General features: G+C 41.1%; 1 protein-coding gene across 3 annotated transcripts in view; it reads left to right on the top strand.

Moving 5' to 3' along the window:
* NDRG2 (NDRG family member 2) overlaps nucleotides 1-19,654 on the top strand; it is a 124,696-nt gene that overhangs the window by 79,233 nt on the left and 25,809 nt on the right. For all 3 annotated transcript variants that reach the window (XM_068241072.1, XM_068241079.1, XM_068241065.1), the window contains exons 2-7: nucleotides 6,177-6,247; nucleotides 6,330-6,371; nucleotides 9,628-9,733; nucleotides 10,642-10,762; nucleotides 12,009-12,071; nucleotides 12,164-12,224. In XM_068241072.1, coding sequence (XP_068097173.1) covers nucleotides 6,185-6,247; nucleotides 6,330-6,371; nucleotides 9,628-9,733; nucleotides 10,642-10,762; nucleotides 12,009-12,071; nucleotides 12,164-12,224 — 456 coding nt within the window. In that variant the 5' untranslated portion in view covers nucleotides 6,177-6,184. The remainder of the gene's footprint in view (nucleotides 1-6,176; nucleotides 6,248-6,329; nucleotides 6,372-9,627; nucleotides 9,734-10,641; nucleotides 10,763-12,008; nucleotides 12,072-12,163; nucleotides 12,225-19,654) is intronic.

Here is a 19,654-nt window from a genome sequence, read left to right as displayed (position 1 = left end):
CTGGCAATAGCAGAAAGCTCTGGACACCGCCAAACCAGAAGCCGTTCCCCAAACAGAATTACATAACCACCCCCACCACCGAACAACCGATTTCCTCCCAAACTAGACAGCCACCATGCAGCCTCCATCCCAGTGAATATGTTAGTACAGCAGAGAAGGCAGCCGCAGCAGGGGAGAATGACAGCACCAGATGACTCACATTCCCCTATTGCGATCCAAGCAATAGAGGTCCCGTCATCCGGAGTCAATCTGTCTCCTCTAGAGTGCTGCCGCTCTGTTACTACTACTATTATTACTTCCTACTTCCTGTCTGATCTGAGAATCAGGAAGTTCAGAGCGAGCGGCTGCACTGTAGAAGAGACCGATGGGTTTCAGATGACGGGATCTCTATCGCTTGGATCATGGATAGGTGAGTGAGCGTTTGCCATTTGCTGCTATCATTCTCGCTGCAGCTGTGGTTCTCTGTGGGAAGGGAGGGAGGAGTGGGCAGCGGCAGAGCGCACAGTAGCAGGAGTGGGACCTAGGAGGAGAGCGTGGCTCTGAAGACAATCAGCAGCGCACGGCATCATTAGACAAGACAAATAACATTTATATTGCGCTTTTCTCCTGGCGGACTCAAAGCGCCAGAGCTGCAGCCACTAGGAAGTGCCCTATAGGCAGTAGCAGTGTTAGAGAGACTTGCCTAAGGTCTCCTACTGAATAGGTGCTGGCTTACTGAACAGGCAGAGATGAGATTTGAACCCTGGTCTCCTGTGTCAGAGGCAGAGCCCCTAAAGGGACTCCGGGCAGTGCCTGTGGGTATGCCTTTAAGCATACCCACAACTAATTATTACATCCTCACACCTACCAGTATGATGTTTGTAATTATATCCCCCTGGGTTCCTTATATTTCATTGCATTGTGCTGAATCGAGCTGCCGACTTTGGAGAAAAGTCGTCCTGTGTAACACAATGTAACTATGGAAAGATGCATATAATTTTGAAGCTCTCTTTCTCCTCTTTCCAATGATAGATGAACTGCCACTCTACGCCTTTTAGTTTTCGCAATTTTTGCGATCGAAATTGCAGCGGCCGCGATTTTGACCGTGAATATATAGCGAAAACTAAAAGGCATAGGGCGGCGGTTTATATATCATTGGAAAGAGGAGAAAGAGAGCTTTAAAATGATATGCATCTTTCCATAGTTACTGCACTGCTCAGAGTCCCTTTAACCATTATACCATCCAGCCACCGCTGACAGGATGGCGAGGGATGGTTTATGTGCTGATGGGGCCCCTTTGACTCTGAATGGGGCCCCAAGCGACTGCTTTTTTTGCCTGGTCGGTAATCCGGCCCTGCTCCTTGGACAGCCTTTGGAACTCTTCTGTATCCAGAGCCTTCACGAAGTATGGTAAATATCAAAGCTGAAGTGAGTTTCCTCACTTCTGGTTTGCTTTAAAGCCAATGGGTACCGGTTTTAAAAACAAAAAGTTAGATACTCACTTAAGGAGAGGGAAGGCTCGGTCCTAATGAGCCTTCCCTCTCCTCTCCCGGTGCCCTCGGTGCTGCGCTGGCTCCCCCGTTCGCGTCCGCCGCCGCAGGGACTTCGGAGGTCTTCGGGAGCACTCGGGCTTCCGAAGACGGGCCGCTCCATACTACGTACGCGCGAGCGCGTCATAGAGGGCGCTCGCGCATGCGTAGTAAGGAGCGGCCGCGTCATCGGGAGCCCGAGTGCTCCCGAAGCCTTCCGAAAGCTCCCTTCGGCATGCGGAAGTGGCAGTATTTGACCGAACTGGTCGAATACTGCCACGGGGGACCCTGCGCGGGACCGGGCACCGGGAGAGGAGAGGGAAGGCTCATTAGGACCGAGCCTTCCCTCTCCTTAGGTGAGTATCTGACTTTTTGTTTTTAAAACAGGTAAACATTCACTTTAAGCCTGTATGGATAGATTCACAGCTGCACGCAAACACATCGTTACAAGGAATTTTTTAAACTTGAAAGTTCAACACTAATACTGATAGTATAATAATTGTGTGTGTGTGTGTGTGTTTTGATTAACTTCTGTTTTTAACTCTATGAGTGGACTGAATGGATCCCTCTAATGGAATTGGAAACTTATGCAATACTTACTTATTTGGGCCCCAGTGCCTGCAATTTTAGCATCAGATACTCACAGTAAATGATATAAAAAGTGTTAGCTTCCTGGTAATGTTGTTTCCAGTAATCCTCCAGGACTAATATTCTCCTGCTCAGACTAAACATGAATACCTCCCCTATAAATAAAACACATCATTAGCCCCCTTCTCAGTATAGTATACCACGAACCAGACAAGGAAGGCACAGACTTGGACAGCAAACATTACAGTATTTTCATGTTGAAAAAGTATCCCCCATATATTCATAGTAAAATCTGGTTGGGCTTTCTATCCTCAAGAATTACTGGAAACATTGCTAGGGAACTTCCCAGTAATCTTCCTCTACAAATACTCAGAAACGTTAAGCAAGAAACACCAAAGCTAAGGGTGGCACAACTGCCTGAATAGCTTACCTTCCAAAGGCTTGATTCTGGCTGATAGTACGAAATGCTTTATACAGTGTTGAAACTTGACCATGTAGTAACTTGGTTTATCTGTTCCAGTTGTCACTACTGCTTTGTGAGAACAGGTCATTGCTATAGGCCTTGTGAAGTGAGCCAAAAATGAAATGGAAGCCTGCAGATCCATAGGTTTATAAGCCTCAATGATTGCCAGACTAACCTACGGAACTGTTGTGGATTTTCAGGCCTTACTCCCTTTGTTTTTCTCTGAACAAATGCAAAGAATATGACCTTATTAATTCAAAGATCCTCTTTAAGTAAGTAAGGATACTTCTATTATCAAGCATGTAAAATCTGTAATTAGCCAAATAGCTGCAAACAAAAGGCTGGATAATATCCTGAGATCTGTGAAATGGTGATATAACTTTCAGAAGGAATAGAGGATCAGTCTGTAGAACGGTTCTATTTCTCCTGAAAATACGAATGTACCCGTAGTTGATATGATGACGATTCCTTCTGGCATTAGTGATAGCTACCAGAAATGCTGGACTGTCATCAGTTACTTTAAAGAGACACTGAAGCGAAAAAAATATATGATATAATGAATTGGTTGTGTACTATGAATAATTACTAGAAGATTAGCAGCAAAGAAAATAGTCTCATATTTTTATTTTCAGGTATATAGTGTTTTTTCTAACATTGCATCATTCTCTAATATGTGCAGATTACACAACACTCAGCATTCAAAATGATTCTTTCAGAGCAGTCTGTGAACTAATGACCTCTCCTCTGGCAGAGAAAAAGACAACAGTTGAGATAATAAAAGTCAGATAACAGCCCTCTCCACGACTTTGAAAGTCGTAGAGCTTAATGGCTTTTTTGCATAGAGATAACAACTGGAGTTTCTTAACTCTTCCTGTACTAAAAACAATTAGACTGATGTGTCTGATCTTAATGTTTTATTTCTTAGCTGTACTACACATACAAATAATATCATAATTTTTTTTTTCGCTTCAGTGTCTCTTTAAAGGGTATCTTTTCAATAGGCTTGAAGGGTTTTTTTTCAATAACTCCTGACAAGTCACAAGGGAAAATTTAACTTCAAAAGGGTTCTATTATTTTTAGCAAATATCAACAACAAACCATCACATAACTCATCCCACACAGGGGAAGCCATGAACAGTAGAATTATCAGAGAGCAATTATTACACGCTGCATAGTGTAGATTAAAGCCCTATACACACGCTCAACAGCGGTCTTTTATGCTTTCACAACTTTTCTTGTGAAACAAGTTGAAACACCTAAAACAAATCTTTCGCTATTGTTCAAAGAGCTGATAAGAAGTCAATCCAACTGTTGGATTGACTTCTTATCACTCTTATCAGCTCTTTGAACAATAGCAAAAGATTTTTTTTAGGTGTTTCAACTTGTTTCACAACAAAAGTTGTGAAAGCATAAAAGATCGCTGTTAAGCGTGTGTATGGGGCTTAAGAACAAATCTTAAATTGAAGAAACAACAAAGTAAATAGGAATATTAATAACGGGGAGGGGGTCTCAAGGCTTTACCATTATTACAAATGGAATGGATCATAGAAAAGTTAAAAGGTGTGGAGGGCATAACTTTGGCCATTGTTTGACAGCCACAATATCTAGGAGCCCCAAGTGATCTAAAATATTACAGGTTTTTGGCACACAAGTGGTCAGCGGCCATAATTTTAGTCAAGAAGTCAAAAACCTGTTCAGTGCATAAATTCAGTTATTCCAACTGTGAGCCAAAATTTTAGCTGATGAGACCACATGTTGAATAAATCTATGGGTAGGATAGTTGGCTTTCTCAGGCTTATCACCCAATAAAAGGGCACATTTAAGGATCACACAAGTTTTATGTAGAGGCATTTTTATGGCTTTGAAAAATCTCATCACCAAATGGACTGAAGAAAAATAAATTCTTAAAGGGCTGAAAAAAAGTTCTGTACTTTCAGTGTACTGATGGCAAACTCTTTGTCTACACCGTCTTGTTAACAAAATCAGAACAGAAAAGGTTTTCCAATATTAAGCATAGTTTAGGCTTTGGTTCCCACTTATTGCAAAAATATACCCGTAAAAATAGGACCCGCTTCCACCTGTTAAAAAAACACAGCGTCCCAACTTGCTGCATTTTTCCAGACAAGCGGATATTCTGCCTACAGCCACTAATATACATGCATGTAAATCAGCACTGCATAATATGTTGGTGCTTTATAAATACAATAATAAATAAATCCGCACTCCTTAATAGTTGTGGTGTGCAAGCCTCAGGATCAATTAGACCATGTGAAAACCAAACAGTAAAGAAATCCTGAAGAGGAAAATGGCTGCACCACCATGTCACAGTATCAGAAATCTTTATTAAACACTGTATAAACATGATAAAATCATTTAAAAAGCTGAACATACAGCAACTCGCCACAATACAATATTATGTGGAAATATCAATCAAAAATGCCTCACCACCTGAATTCATGATAAACCCTGAAAGCTACATAAATTGTCACTTGGGTAAGGACGTCCTGTGTGCCTCCCTCTGTCCTTACTTCACAGCTGTTTGCACATCCAGTCCTGGGATACGTATGTAAATAATCCTGTTATACTTGCATCATTGATCCTTATATGCACTGTCCATTTATTATCATTGCACCATATGTTCTTTGAGCATAACTCAGATGCACCATCACTTTCATTACTTGCACTATGGCTTTCAAACCGTTTACTTACATGGGATGTCTACATGGACCCTCTTTGGCAATGGACATTAGAGCAGTGAACCAACTCCTTCTTGGCTACCCCGAGTAATTAGAATAAAGGGAGCTTCTGTTTATCTCCACTTGTTCAATACTGCTCAGATCAAATTTAGCTGGAATCAAATTGAAATTGTCCCGACATGCCTGTGGGAGATGCCAGCTCATCTGCATAGCTGGTCCTGCAGCCATTTGTGTGGTAGTTTCTGACCATGCTACTTGATCTGGACCTTTCTGCCCGCTCCAGCTGGTATGACTACTAGTCATGGGGAATATGCCACGCGCTGCTGTGTCCACCAGGGATAGCCATCACAAGATGCAGTACATTCCCTAAAAGTCAAATGGCACGAACAAGAAGAGCAGCTAACATACTCTTTGGAGAGGTAGTGTCCTGCCTGGATGCAGGGACATCAACACTAAATCGTACTAATAAGTCTAATTTTTAGGGAAGGTACTGATGTTTCCTGCCACAGGTAGGAGATAATCTTGGAGTATTTGTCTTGGAGGACTGAGCACAGATAGCTTCTGATCATTTTGTTTTTTAGGCGCTATTGGACTGTATATCTATATATGTGCATGTAGTTGGGCTCTAAAGGACATCTTACGTTAATGTACTGCCAACTTGAGTGCTCAGTGAATATTGTGGGAGAGTTATGTTCTTGTTATTGTATAAGGTTGCCGTTAGATGCCCTATTATATCCTTTTTAGAGTTAAAGGAGGTCACAGGGGGTGAGTTGTAGAGGAGGACCTGATGTGTTTATAAATAGATCAGAGGTTTGGATTTCATGTCCTGTAATAAGAACTTGGCTGTATTTTTTTTTTCTTACGCTAAATAAACAGCACTTGATATAACACGAAGTCAACCGTTTGTTTTCTGTGTTGCAGATCTGGAGATGTCGGAATTACAAGAAGTTCAGATCACGGATGAGAATGCTCTTCTGCAGGACCCTTTGAAGGTAATGCTGTACCTAATGCTTTACATTTAAAGCATAACCACAACAGTCATCACATATACCTATTTTTTGTATTTATTTTCAGGCAGCTGAGTTAGCAGCAAAATTACTGCAAGTACAAGAGCAGGTATGAAGTGCATATATTCTACACTTTAATGCATGTGCCCATGAGCGCTTCAGGCTGAACTAAAATCAAAACAGCTCAACATATGGCAGAGTCCTTGTGATTTTTTTCAAGTAGTTTTAAAACTTTTTCACATAGCAGTCCTGAGCATTTTCATCTGCTTCTTTCTCTCTCTCCAGTGGTACTGAATGGCAGGAACGCCATGTAAACACTGCTACTCTCAGACAGCAGCTGTTATATATGAATAACCAAAAACAAATCAGGTCTTCACTTAGAGGTTGTTCACAGGGCTATCATAGTACCAGGCAACATTTTAGAGATTTTTTTGTTTGGCCATTGTTAGTGTTATGTCTTTGCCGCATGCTGGATTGCTTTCTTTTTTTTTACTTTAGTTCTGCCGCATTGCTACATCTTTGTGCAGAGGTATGCGGAGGAGTCTGGGTTTGCCTCCAGTACCCATATGTCACCGATCTCGCTCCGCTAACTAGTGGCTGTTTGGAAATGATGCTGTATAGACCTATTCTTCCACCCTGCTGTTCATACTAATACAAAAACACACGTGGTCATGCTCAGCAGGTCAACAGATAGCAATCTACCACAAGCTGGCTTTCATTGAAGAACTAGACTTATGGCCCATACTTACAGGCTACAATTGTCACGGCAACCATGTGGCAGGCGCGTGTTGCGGCGACAAGTCGCCTGTGAGTATGAGAGGAACGTCGGCGACAGCTTCCGTCGCTTCAGTAATCCCTCTTCCGCGTGTGTACGAACTGTCGCGCACACGCTTCCGTGTGCTGGCGACAGGGCACAAAAGTAGTCCGTGAGTATGGGCCATTAAGCTGAATACTCTCCCAACAACGTAGGAAGATAGATCACAGCGATGTCCCCCGACAATGACAGTTCCCCAATCAATCTTCCTGCTGTGTACAGGCAACGGCCCACGACGGGCGTGAATAAGAGTTCAAACAATTGCGGCACTTTGCACAGGAGATCTTAAAGATCTGCAGTGTCTGTCCTTATCGCCGCACGTTCGCAAACATTGTGTAATTGTGCCTATACTAATGATGCAACATCGCGGAAATGATCGCTGCCACTCATAACAATTGACGGTTGTCGGAGAAATTGCATAGTGGGTATGGGCCTTCACAGATGTAAGACAAGTTTAGACTGACCTTGAACTGTGTTATTAGGTAAAAGTTATGCAGTAAATTGTTGACCAATTTACTCTTATGGGAGAGAAAGGGTTAGAACCTTAGTCAGATGTGTATTGCTGCCTGGGGTCTGGCTGGCAAGGTTTCTCCTCATTCAGCCAATAAGATTTCATTGGAAGAGCATTGGATTGTGGAACAGGCACTGAAGCAGAATAGGAAAGATGAGTATGGTTTAGGGGTATGTATAGTCGAGGAAGGTTAGGGGATGGGGTAGGCTGGTGGAAGATACGACTCGTTCTGATCCCAATTTTTTCTGCCATTTCAGCTGATCCTGGAAGCAACAAGCTGCTTCTAGGGTTGCTTGCTGCAGTGTTTCCATGTCCCTCTGCAGGGGTTAAAAAAACGACATACGCCGCTGAAAGCTGCTAAATGCTTTTCTGCACACTTGCAATAATACTGCCAGAAGCCCATGTGTACCGGCCCTTAGGAAGCCATGTAATTAAACGCTAGCAGTGGCACCCAATCTAGGCAACTGCAGTTCAGAGGGGAAGAGAAAATACCTCCAATTGGGACACAGGCAGAAATTAAAAAAAAATGTGTTTTAGTAGAAGGATGAAAGAATATTTTTTTTCTCTTTTCTTGTTGAGAAGATTTCCATCACTGTATGTCCAGGGTCACCATGAACTGGAAATGAGGAGAAATCTGCATAACAGAGACAACAATAAAAACCTGGCCAACACATTAACCCTTTCCCATTCTCCCCAACACTAAAATAAAATGTTTTTTTTGCTTAAGTTATAATATAAAGTTACTTTTACACTAGGAGGTTGTACTGCGTTCTTTGTAAAAACAGGAACGCAAAGGAGGGAAAAATTCACATTGCATGTTATGGGCTTGATTCACAAAGCGGTGCTAACCTACTTAGCATGTCTAAAGTCTTTAGACGTGCTAACCAGGGTGCTAAGTAGGTTAGCACCGGATTTCTCAATCAAAGTCCTATGCGTGCTAAGTCCCATAGGCTTTAATGGACACTTCGCGCGTAGCGCCCTGCGCTCTGTGCAGTGTGCGCGTAAAGTTTTATGCGCATAAAGTTTTGCGCGCGTAAAGTTTTACGCGCGAAAAGCTTGTTTGGACGTGCTAAGGGGGTTTTCATAGGCGTGCTAACAGTTAGCACCGCTTTGTGAATCAAGCCCTATGTGTGCATTGCATGCAGTAAAGCATACAATCAATGGAAAAAAATGCTTCAACGCCACTGTTAACACATGCGTTATGCAGTAACGCACTACATCCATTGCATTATGCTCAATGGAACTACCACAACACACTAACATGCCAATTTGAACGGTACCATTCCAATATAATATGATTATATTGTCTGATGCACCACAGCATGGCACTTTGAAAGTAGCCAAATGTGTAAGAACCATAAAATGAACCTATTTTATTGCAAAGTGTTTTTGTTTTTTTTCTCCGTGTTTACAGGAGTTGGGTTTTCATTCACGCGCTGTTCATATACAGCGCATGACCTGGGGCAGTCCTTAGGACAAATCCAGCAAGTGTATTGTGTTGCACCAGTATTAGTGGGTACTGTGTTAGCTATCAGTCACCTTTTTGTTGCTGCGCCAATCATTTAAGGTTCAGAACATATTTTCCCAGGAAATTCTGCATCTCAATAGTCCTTATCTTTAACTTTATGTGTAATTTTTAGAACTGTAAATATTCTTAATTTTTACTCCTGGACGGCGGACAAATTACTCATTACTATTTAGTCAAGGTTTAGTCAAGGTTTGTGTGTTGTAAATAGATATTGTGAGACTTTATGTTACGGACTTTGGAGCTCTGTAGGCTTTTGTTGTGTTCAGCTGGCCAATAGTAGACCTATGATTGTGTGTGTTTCTGTTGTTACGTAGCAGTGACCATTTAGAAATGTGTTTTAGAATATTTTGGCCACTGTAATGTGTTGGTGTGTTCCAGTATGTCTGTGATTTCTAGTAGTGTAATGTATCTCGAAGCGCCTGCCTAAGAACCCCTGTTCAGGAGTGTATCAGTTACACTGGTATGTCTAGTATGTACTCACCATACCTTCCTTTCTGTATCTCGTGATGTAGAAACACTCTATTGAGACTCCCTTTGGGACAGTGACTGTCACAATTCAGGGCTCCCCCAAACCCAAGCGTCCAGCGATTGTTACATTCCATGATGTGGGGATGGACCGTGAGTATTGGGGCTATCTGTGCCAACCTAACTGTTGTGTGTCTGTGTCCAACTCTCTTGTGTCTGCACTGCCTGTTCTGTGTAGTTCCTCCTGTTGACGTTGTCCGTCTTCCTTATCACACTCTGATTGTCAGTCTAACAAGTTTCTGTGATTGTTGCTTTTTACATTTGTGTCCAAGTTTGTTGTCTGTCTTCTGAAATGCTTCAATTACCACAAATGGAAAATTACACACACAAACACATTTTTTCTCATTTTATATGGCAACATTCTCAGCATAATTGAGAGCGTCTGTGGCCAGTGTTTGTCTTCTATCACATTTGAGTGTTCATTTTAGGGCAGTCAGTGGATTGCATTCAACCACTGACATTAAACATTCTTGAATTATGTACATTTACAGCCAGAACAAAGCAAGTTATATGCAGTCCATTGCGGGCTTATCGATTGGGAAAAACACCATCTGGCTGTTTTGTCTTTAAGAAACAATGGCTGAGCTGCTCATATCAGGCATGGTGTTATAGTGCCAATTAGTGTAACTTGCACACAGTGCATAGAAGGAAACTGCATACATTTTTCCATTTAGACTTTTGAGCGTACCCAAAGATGATCCCAGTGATAGCTGCATAGCTGTATTAATCACCTCATGAGACCTTTCTGGCCATTTGTCTCATTCACATAAGTACACATTTTTTCACATGAAGTCTTCATTTTGTCTGCTTCACGTCCGTTTTTTTTCGAGTTCCATACAGTTGTGTGAGATTAGAAAATACACAGGAGTACTTAACTGATTTACATCTTCATTTGCTAAAATGCCACTAATTTCCTGTTTGTTTTAAGCTTTTATGTTTTCTGTTTCTGCAGAGTTGCCAGTTATGGAATACATTTTGTCACATTTTTTGCTTTTCTCTAGATAAACTGTGCTTTGAAACATTATTTAAAAATGAGGACATGTACGAGATTGTGAAAAACTTTGTTGTCTGCCACATTGATGCCCCAGGACAAGAAGAAGGGGCAGCTGTCTACCCCCCTGGGTAAGTTTCATGCATTTAACGCCACATAGTGAAGGACTGGGATGCACTTACTGGTTAAAAGACATCCGAGGTGAAAATAAACTGATGAAAAAAACAATTGTATCTATCCTCTTCCTCCTAAAAATGACTTTTTAAGATATCCCACGGTTTTATTTTTGATTTAAATCTAGTTAGTAAGTTTTTACTATTTCATTGTCTCTGCTCAATGACACCACATTGAAGTATGTCAGAGCTTAAATATATGAATTATTGACCCTTTTTATCTCTTTTCTGCTCTCAGAAGCCATTTACTGACAGGAAAGTGTTTTATGGCTGTAAATGCTTATCAGTGAGGGTTATGCTATAGTCTGACCCAGGCAGAAACTGTCACTTGCATACCTGATGTTTAACTTTTTCAGGCAGAGAAAGAAAAAAAGGAACACAGCATAGTTATTTGTGTGCTTTGCACTATACATACACATGTCTATCTCTTCATGTCACATGTCACCTCGGTTGTCCTTTAAAGAACAACTCAAGACACAATTGAAAAATAGTTCATGTAAAACCCATTGCCAGGCAGAGATGCCATCTTGGCCCTGACCGAATTTTCACACAAAGGTTTCTAATGATACTATTAGGCTGCTTTCTCACTAGATGCTGTGCCATGCGTTCTGACGGACCGCACATAGGGTGCGATAAGCAAGATAACATGAAAGTCTATTGGCTTTCATGTTACCGTTCACATTAGTTAAATTGTTCCAGAGCATTATGGTGTAACGCCTCTGGGAACATTTAATCGTACTACGCAAGGGCTTTTCCCGTCGGGTGAATTAGAACTACCGCCGCTGATATGCGTCGAAGAGCAAATTCCCGCTGTCATGCCGTGCGTTGTAACCCATGCACGAAATCGGGCTTGTGCACACATTAGCTAGTAGGAAAGGGCCCATAGAGCCCCCAGATAGTGCCGCTGATGTCTTTGGCTGCAGTACTACCAGGCAACTGATATAGTTTGAAAGGAAATAAATATGGCAGCTTACATATCCCTCTCAGTCCCTCTTTAATGCATTGATGAAGATGACTACTGAGAAAATGCTCATGCAAGGTAAAAACACTTCACTTGTTCACTAATATCCAACAAACGTTGTTGCCAGGGATCCTGTCCATGAGATTCCTGCTTTTCACTATTGTTGCTCACATAAAGAGGCTATTTTATAAATATGCTCTATGGCTTGTTCGTTTTACTCACGTTTCATTTTTATTGAACCAGGTATCAATACCCATCACTGGATCAGCTGGCAGACACAATCTCTTCTGTGCTGCAGTACCTCAAGTGAGTGATGCTGTAGGTAGAACAATAGTACACAAGCTGCTGTGATGGAGGATGTGTTGTATGTAACTTTACTTTGTGTTTTTGCACTGCAGTTTCCCCAGTATTATTGGAATTGGTGTTGGAGCTGGAGCCTACGTCCTCGCAAGATACACGGTAAATGTCTATTATTGAGATTATTTCATCAGTAGGCCTGTGCTAAATAAACATCTATCATTATTCTTATATATATATGTGTGTATTTATATAAACTTTTCAGTAATATAAACGTCTCAGTAAATATAGTTATGGTAAAAGCTTTGAGCTCGAGAGGTTCAATGGTTCCTGCTTGCTGCCTTGACTCATCAGCTGTCAGAATTGGCAATTCCATAAATATCACGGCGAAAGTAAAAAGCTCTGGACACATCGACTGTCTGTACTGAATGCAATACATTTCTCCTAGACAATGCATCCTTATCTGGCCTTATGTATTACCTGTTGCAAGTGAATGGAACATCACATTAGATATTATCTTTTCCTTTTGTTGAAAGTGACCAGTGCTTTCTATTTACATTTCTTTGTAGTGTATAATATCACACAATACACAGTCATCTAATTTGTCAATGTTCTTGTTCACCAAAATCCTGAAAATGTCCTTTAATTTCCGCTGACCTTTAGTTTATAACTCACCTGAGCTTTTCATTATCTATTTTTATTAAAGTGAGGCTGCTATTCCTGACAACCCTTTCAGATCAGCTCTGTGCATTGCAGGTATTTAAAAAGCACCGTAACAACATATAGTAGAATGTAATACTTTATTAAAGCAGATCTGAGGTGAAAAACGAACTATAACAAATAACTTGTCTATATATCTTATCTAAAGTTTAGATAGTTTGCACTGCAAATCTAGCTGCAAACAGCTTCATTTCTATATGATTATTTCTTCCTGTGATACAATGAAAGCAGCCATGTTCTGCTTGTCACATTACACAGGCAAGCTGATAGCATCTACAGCAATTAGCTCAATCCCCTCTCCTCCTCCCCTCTGCCTCTCAAATCTATGGCTAGTAAAACCTCCTCCTCCTGCCCAGACTGAGCTCCCATAAGCCCTTGCTACATTGCTCTAAGAGTGCCAAGGCACAAAAGGAGCTGTGGGCAAGGCTTGTTTAGTTTATAGGGAATTAGAGTATTAAAACAAACAAAAAATGGTATTTGGCTTAAGGAATGCCCCATAAACTAAATGAAAGGAACACTACTATACAATGAGTAAAAGTTTATCTCGGATCCACTTTAAGGGACCTCGCCATACCCATCTGCTAAACTTTATTAAAGAATGCTTAACCCAAACTGATATTCACCTTTTGTCATCTTTATCCACACTGTCAAATCCAAACTCTCTTGTTGCTAATTCTCAGCAACACCTTGACACTAAAGTATCTGGGCATCGCCAAAGCGTTGTGCCTTTGCCAAAACATGCTACCACTGGTTGCTGTTGTTAGGTACCAACATCCAAGCCATGGTGCCAAATCTACCTGCTTCCATTAATGGGAACCTGAAGTTAGAGGAATACAGGGGCTGCATTACTGCTGACTCATTTAAAAAAATAAATGCCATGTTCCTAACTGTCATCGTTATCCTTTAGCTTTAGTCTAGTCTACAACACACACCTGCAGCTAGCATGCATCTAAATAAACTATCTCTGTTGTGCATGTATGGTCAACATAGCATAATATGTCTCCAATTTTCATTCCGTTGTGGTCCTGTGGAGGCGTTCCACTTATAAAGATATGTGAAAGCCTCCAGCTGGGATCTGTTCCACAAGCCAGATACCAGCAGAGCTGGTGCGAGTAACGCCTAAAACAGTGTACACGTGCTAGGTAAAACTCTGGTGAGGCAGCCAATAATGGCCGCCTCTCCGGTGAATTGAGGGTGCGTACAGTAAGCCCCCGCCCGCTTGGCTAGGGTTTAGCCTGTCTGATGACTTCGGCCAATTGACAGCAGAGAACATTTTTCTCCCTATTACATAGTTACATAGTTATTTGGGTTGAAAAAAGACATACGTCCATCGAGTTCAACCAGAGAAAATACTCTGTGTGACGTCACTTCCATACCACTCCATTGGCTTCCCCCATAGCAATAGAACACGTTGCAATCTCCACTGGGCAACATGCCTCATAGATGTGTACATGGCTTAGCTCAAAACACCGGAACTGTAAATGACCTCTAGGTTAGGGTTTCAGTACATGCTAGAGGTAGAGGATCAGAATAGGAGCCAGGCAAATCGCATTTAAAATAAAAAAAAATACAAGCCGAAAATGACACCTACATACCCCTGCCACTTTAGGTTTCTTTTAAACCAGACCTTTATTTAAGGCATACTTAATACTATTGTCCTGTTGGCAGTGTTTTCCCTGCCTGGCATCTGCCACTTAGCTGGTGATGAGATGGTGATGCCGAATACACAGGATAGTCAGAATTGACATGTTTAGCTCTTGACATGTATGTGTCAACTTAGTCATTTGGAAGCTGACAGAGGAGCAGCTCCTATCTATTCCTTTGTTTGTGCAAAGGGGGCTTAGATCTGTCATGTCAATTTGAGACTGTTAATCAATAGATAGTCTGATGGGACATGTTGGGCTGTGTGTGAGGGGGCAGGGCAGGAGTGGTGGGGGATCGATAGCCACATAGCATTGCACTGCCTCAAGCTGTAGTATGCTTGTGATTGATGCTTGGTAGATTTCTACTGAAATCTATCACAATTGTGTTTGCTATGTAGTTTAGGAATCAATCACAATCAAATGAATTTTAATTGTGGAGGGATCAGTTGGCTTTGCTTATTGAGCTGTAATGGACCCGCGTATGCCGAGTCTTAAAGAGAATCTGTACTCTGAAATTCTTACAATAAAAAGCATACCATTCTATTCATTATGTGCTCCTGGTCCCCTCTGTGCTGTTTCTGCCATTCTCTGCTGCAAACCTGGCTTGTAATTGCCAGTTTTAGGCAGTGTTTACAAACAAACTAACCAGCTTCTAATAGGCTCAGCTAAGCAGAGTGTGTTAGTCACACAGAGCCTGCAGGGGGTGTGTACAGCTTCTAGCTAATCACAAGCAGCCCTGCACATTCCAGTCTGACTGCCTCAGCCTGACTGTGCCGACTATAGAGAGAAGATTAGATCATATAACAGAGATAACACAGCTACTGTGCAATTAGGAAAAGCTGCAGTAAGCCAGACCACATTAGAAAAGGCATAGGAACTTATAGCATAGAAGAAATAAAGATAAACAATTTGTTACAGAGTCTCTTTAAAATGGAAAGAAAATTATGACCCACTAGCTCCTCTTATAACTGTATAGTTTGCTCAGTATAGTCAGTGCATGTTACAAGCTAATTTATATACAGTAGCTAGTGACAATCATTTTTAATAATGTTATATTAGATGCATGAACACAGCCACAGCTGTAAATATGTACACTGTGTAAAATCCTCATCTCACAGATTTTCCAAAAAGGTAAATATACCAATACTTGATAATCATTGCAGTATATACATTTTGTAGCACAAGTAGTGCGACTGCAGTAATCATGTATTACATATGAATGACATCATTGAACAAAACTTTATCGTGCCAGAGAGACGCTCACAGAAAACCTCCAGTGCTGACGTTATCTTTCAGACCTTAAAGAGAAACTCCGACCAAGAATTGAACTTTATCCCAATCAGTAGCTGATACCCACTTTTACATGAAAAATATAATGATTTTCACAAACAGACCATCAGGGGGCGCTGTATGACTGATTTTGTGCTGAAACCCCTCCCACAAGAGGCTCTGGTACCGTACGGTACTCTGGGCAAACTGCCACAATGTAACAATGACACACACAGGAAATGGCTGTTTATAGCTGTCTGTTAAAGCCAGAACAGCTACATAATCTGCCCACAGTAACAATGTCACCATGTAATACATGTCAGAATGTGAATCTGGGAGAGGAAAGATTTTACAATGAGCAAACTCTGACTAAATCATGTATACATAATTATTGTAAAAATTAAGCACCTTTTTATATTAAATTATTTTCACTGGAGTTCCTCTTTAAGCTTGCTGAACATTAAGCCTCAGATCTAGTAGTTTTCATTATGAGTAAATATTTAATGAGAACTGATGTATGACTATAATTCATCTCTCCACATTGCTGTTGGTACATGTTGAGCTTTGCAGCAATGCACTTGTTAGTGACAGTGGCATGTAGAGGGTTAGTATATTTGTATTTAAGTGTGCTTAAAATGGGGTTCCAATCATTACTGTGATATGCTGGCATTATTGATTTGATTCCCATTTTAAAACACTGACATGCCACCTACCATATATACACTATAGGTTGTTATTCATTTTAATGTGGACTTGTAAGTCTCTTTTGTCCACATTTCAGGAACAGTAAGGCTATGTCCTTAAATTTGCATTTATCTATATCCCATACAGGGAGAGGTAGTAAACGATGTAAGAATTTTAATAGTGTTAAGCACTGCTTCCATCAATTTGGTTGAAAAAGGGAGTGGGACTTCATAAGGGCTTATTTTCAGTAGGTACCCAAAGCCACAGTTGAATTGCTATAGCTGTACTGTGCACGGCTATAGAGATTTGGATGCGTGCTATGAAAAACTGCTGCATGCTGCCCAGAATCACACTGGTATTGCGATTCGGACGACATGCTGTTGTCTGAATAGGCTGCATTTCCCTGGCTCACAGCGTATTTTGTACGTAGTAGAAATGGGCCCTAAAGCTAATCCTGTAACAGTTTTTCATAGTTTAAATAAAAAAAGAGTAGCTTGTAAATCTCCCAACCATTTATTAGCAGTATTAAAAGTATTAAGTTCCAGTATCATGGCTATGGCATAGGTTTCTATTCTCTACCATGGGTAGCAACATGCCAATTAGTGACAATAGAAAAGGCAGCAGACTGCCTTGTAAATATTGTCATAATCTCCTGTGTTTTGTCAGCAAGTTACCATTGAAAGTACAGAACCCAAAGCATATACAACAGAGCGTTTATCAAGGGAGACCAAAATTATCTCTCACGCTTATTCACCTTTCTTCCCTCTTTCTCTCTTATTTAATTTGCTCAATGCAGAATTATACAGTCTGGCTTAATATTCAAAAGGGCTCTAATTCGCCATACAGTTATCCTACTTAGGTTTGTTCCAAAGTAATGTCATTTATGTAAAAATCACTTCCTCCTCCCCCTTTCCACCAGCTTAAAGTAAAGCAAAGTTGGGAACTGCTATTACATAAAGTTAGTATGTCAAACTCAATCGGAAAATACATTGAGAAAAACGATCTCTGCCTACAGTCACACCGAATCTCTGATCACCTGCAATTAGTGATGAAAAGCTTCTAAGTAAAGTGAACCACAGTCACACAAACTTTTTAGTATTTATTTGGCAAATAATTGTTTTTCCTTAGAAGTTATTATGGTGTGGTTAATCTGTTGGAGCAAAGAGAATACTTTGCCTATAGTTTTACTTCAAATATCATAGTAAACCCTTTCAGGCAATTCATCCTTGTATTATTAGTATCCTGCATTGTATTTCTTTACAACATGACAGTGTACACACCATCACAAACAAAATTGTGGAGCTTTTTCCCCGCACAGTTAATCTTATGGTTTATTTTTAGTGTGTGATTCAGAAGGAGAAACATTATCTTGGCTGCAGTTATAAGAAGCAATCAAGAGGCTCTACTTATGGGGCTGCAGCAACTGATTTAAAGGGGTTATTCCATTCATAACATATGACTTACCAATGGACATTAGTAATTTCCATAAGCTACTGGTTTCCAATGCCTCTGTGGCCTGTGGCTAGTCCTTGGATGTGGTTTCCAATGCCTCTGTGGCCTGTGGCTAGTCCTTGGATGTAGTGGGTTCTTCTCACTAAAGTTTGTACTGTACTCCACAAATCCAGGCACCTCCTCCTGTGGAGCAGTTATCTTTCCTACAGTGGTTTTGTCATATTACTGCCACAAACCTGAATCAATCTTATTGGAATTTCATGTGAAAGACCAATACAAAGTGGTGTACATGTGAGAAGTGGAACGAAAATCATACATGATTCTAGACATTTTTTACAAATAAATAACTGCAAATTGGGGTGTGCATAATTATTCAGCCCCCTTTGGTCTGAGTGCAGTCAGTTGCCCATAGACATTGCCTGATGAGTGCTAATGACTAAATAGAGTGCACCTGTGTGTAATCTAATGTCAGTACAAATACAGCTGCTCTGTGACGGCCTCAGAGATTGTCTGAGAGAACATTGGGAGCAACAACACCATGAAGTCCAAAGAACACACCAGACAGGTCAGGGATAAAGTTATTGAGAAATTTAAAGCAGGCTTAGGCTACAAAAAGATTTCCAAAGCCTTGAACATCCCACGGAGCACTGTTCAAGTGATCATTCAGAAATGGAAGGAGTATGGCACAACAGTAGACCTACCAAGACAAGGCCGTCCACCTAAACTCACAGGCCGAACAAGGAGAGCGCTGATCAGAAATGCATTCAAGAGGCCAATGGTGACTCTGGACGAGCTGCAGAGATCTACAGCTCAGGTGGGGGAATCTGTCCATAGGACAACTATTAGTCGTGCACTGCACAAAGTTGGCCTTTATGAAAGAGTGGCAAGAAGAAAGCCATTGTTAACAGAAAAGCATAAGATGTCCCATTTGCAGTTTGCCACAAGCCATGTGGGGGACACGGCAAACACGTGGAAGAAGGTGCTCTGGTCAGATGAGACCAAAATTGAACTTTTTGGCCAAAATGCAAAACATTGAGAGTGTGGCGGAAAACTAACACTGCACATCACTCTGAACACACCATCCCCACTGTCAAATATGGTGGTGGCAGCATCATGCTCTGGGGGTGCTTCTCTTCAGCAGGGACAGGGAAGCTGGTCAGAGTTAATGGGAAGATGGATGGAGCCAAATACAGGGCAATCTTGGAAGAAAACCTCTTGGAATCTGCAAAAGACTTGAGACTAGGGCAGAGGTTCACCTTCCAGCAGGACAACGACCCTAAACATAAAGCCAGGGCAACAATGGAATGGTTTAAAACAAAACATATCCATGTGGTAGAATGGCGCAGTCAAAGTCCAGATCTAAATCCAATTGAGAATCTGTGGCGAGATCTGAAAACTGCTGTTCACAAACGCTGTCCATCTAATCTGACTGAGCTGGAGCTGTTTTGCAAAGAAGAACGGGCAAGGATTTCAGTCTCTAGATGTGCAAAGCTGGTAGAGACATACCCTAAAAGACTGGTAGCTGTAATTGCAACAAAATTTGGTTCTACAAATTATTGGCTCAGGGGGCTGAGTAATTACGCACACCCCACTTTGCAGTTGTTGTTTTTTTAAATGTTTGGAATCATGTATGATTTTTGTTCCACTTCTCACGTGTACACCACTTTGTATTGGTCTTTCACGTGGAATTTCAATAAAATTGACTCATGTTTGTAGCAGTAATATGACAAAATGTGGAAAACTTCAAGGGGGACGAATACTTTTGCAAACCACTGTATATCTGTCATCCTCTTGCATGAATAAACTATGTAATTGTAGCCTGGC

Source organism: Hyperolius riggenbachi, chromosome 1 (assembly GCF_040937935.1).
Source record: "Hyperolius riggenbachi isolate aHypRig1 chromosome 1, aHypRig1.pri, whole genome shotgun sequence".
In the NCBI taxonomy this organism is placed as follows: domain Eukaryota; kingdom Metazoa; phylum Chordata; class Amphibia; order Anura; family Hyperoliidae; genus Hyperolius; species Hyperolius riggenbachi.
Note: the sequence above shows the minus strand (reverse complement) of the source record. Positions and strands in the feature narration are given on the sequence as shown.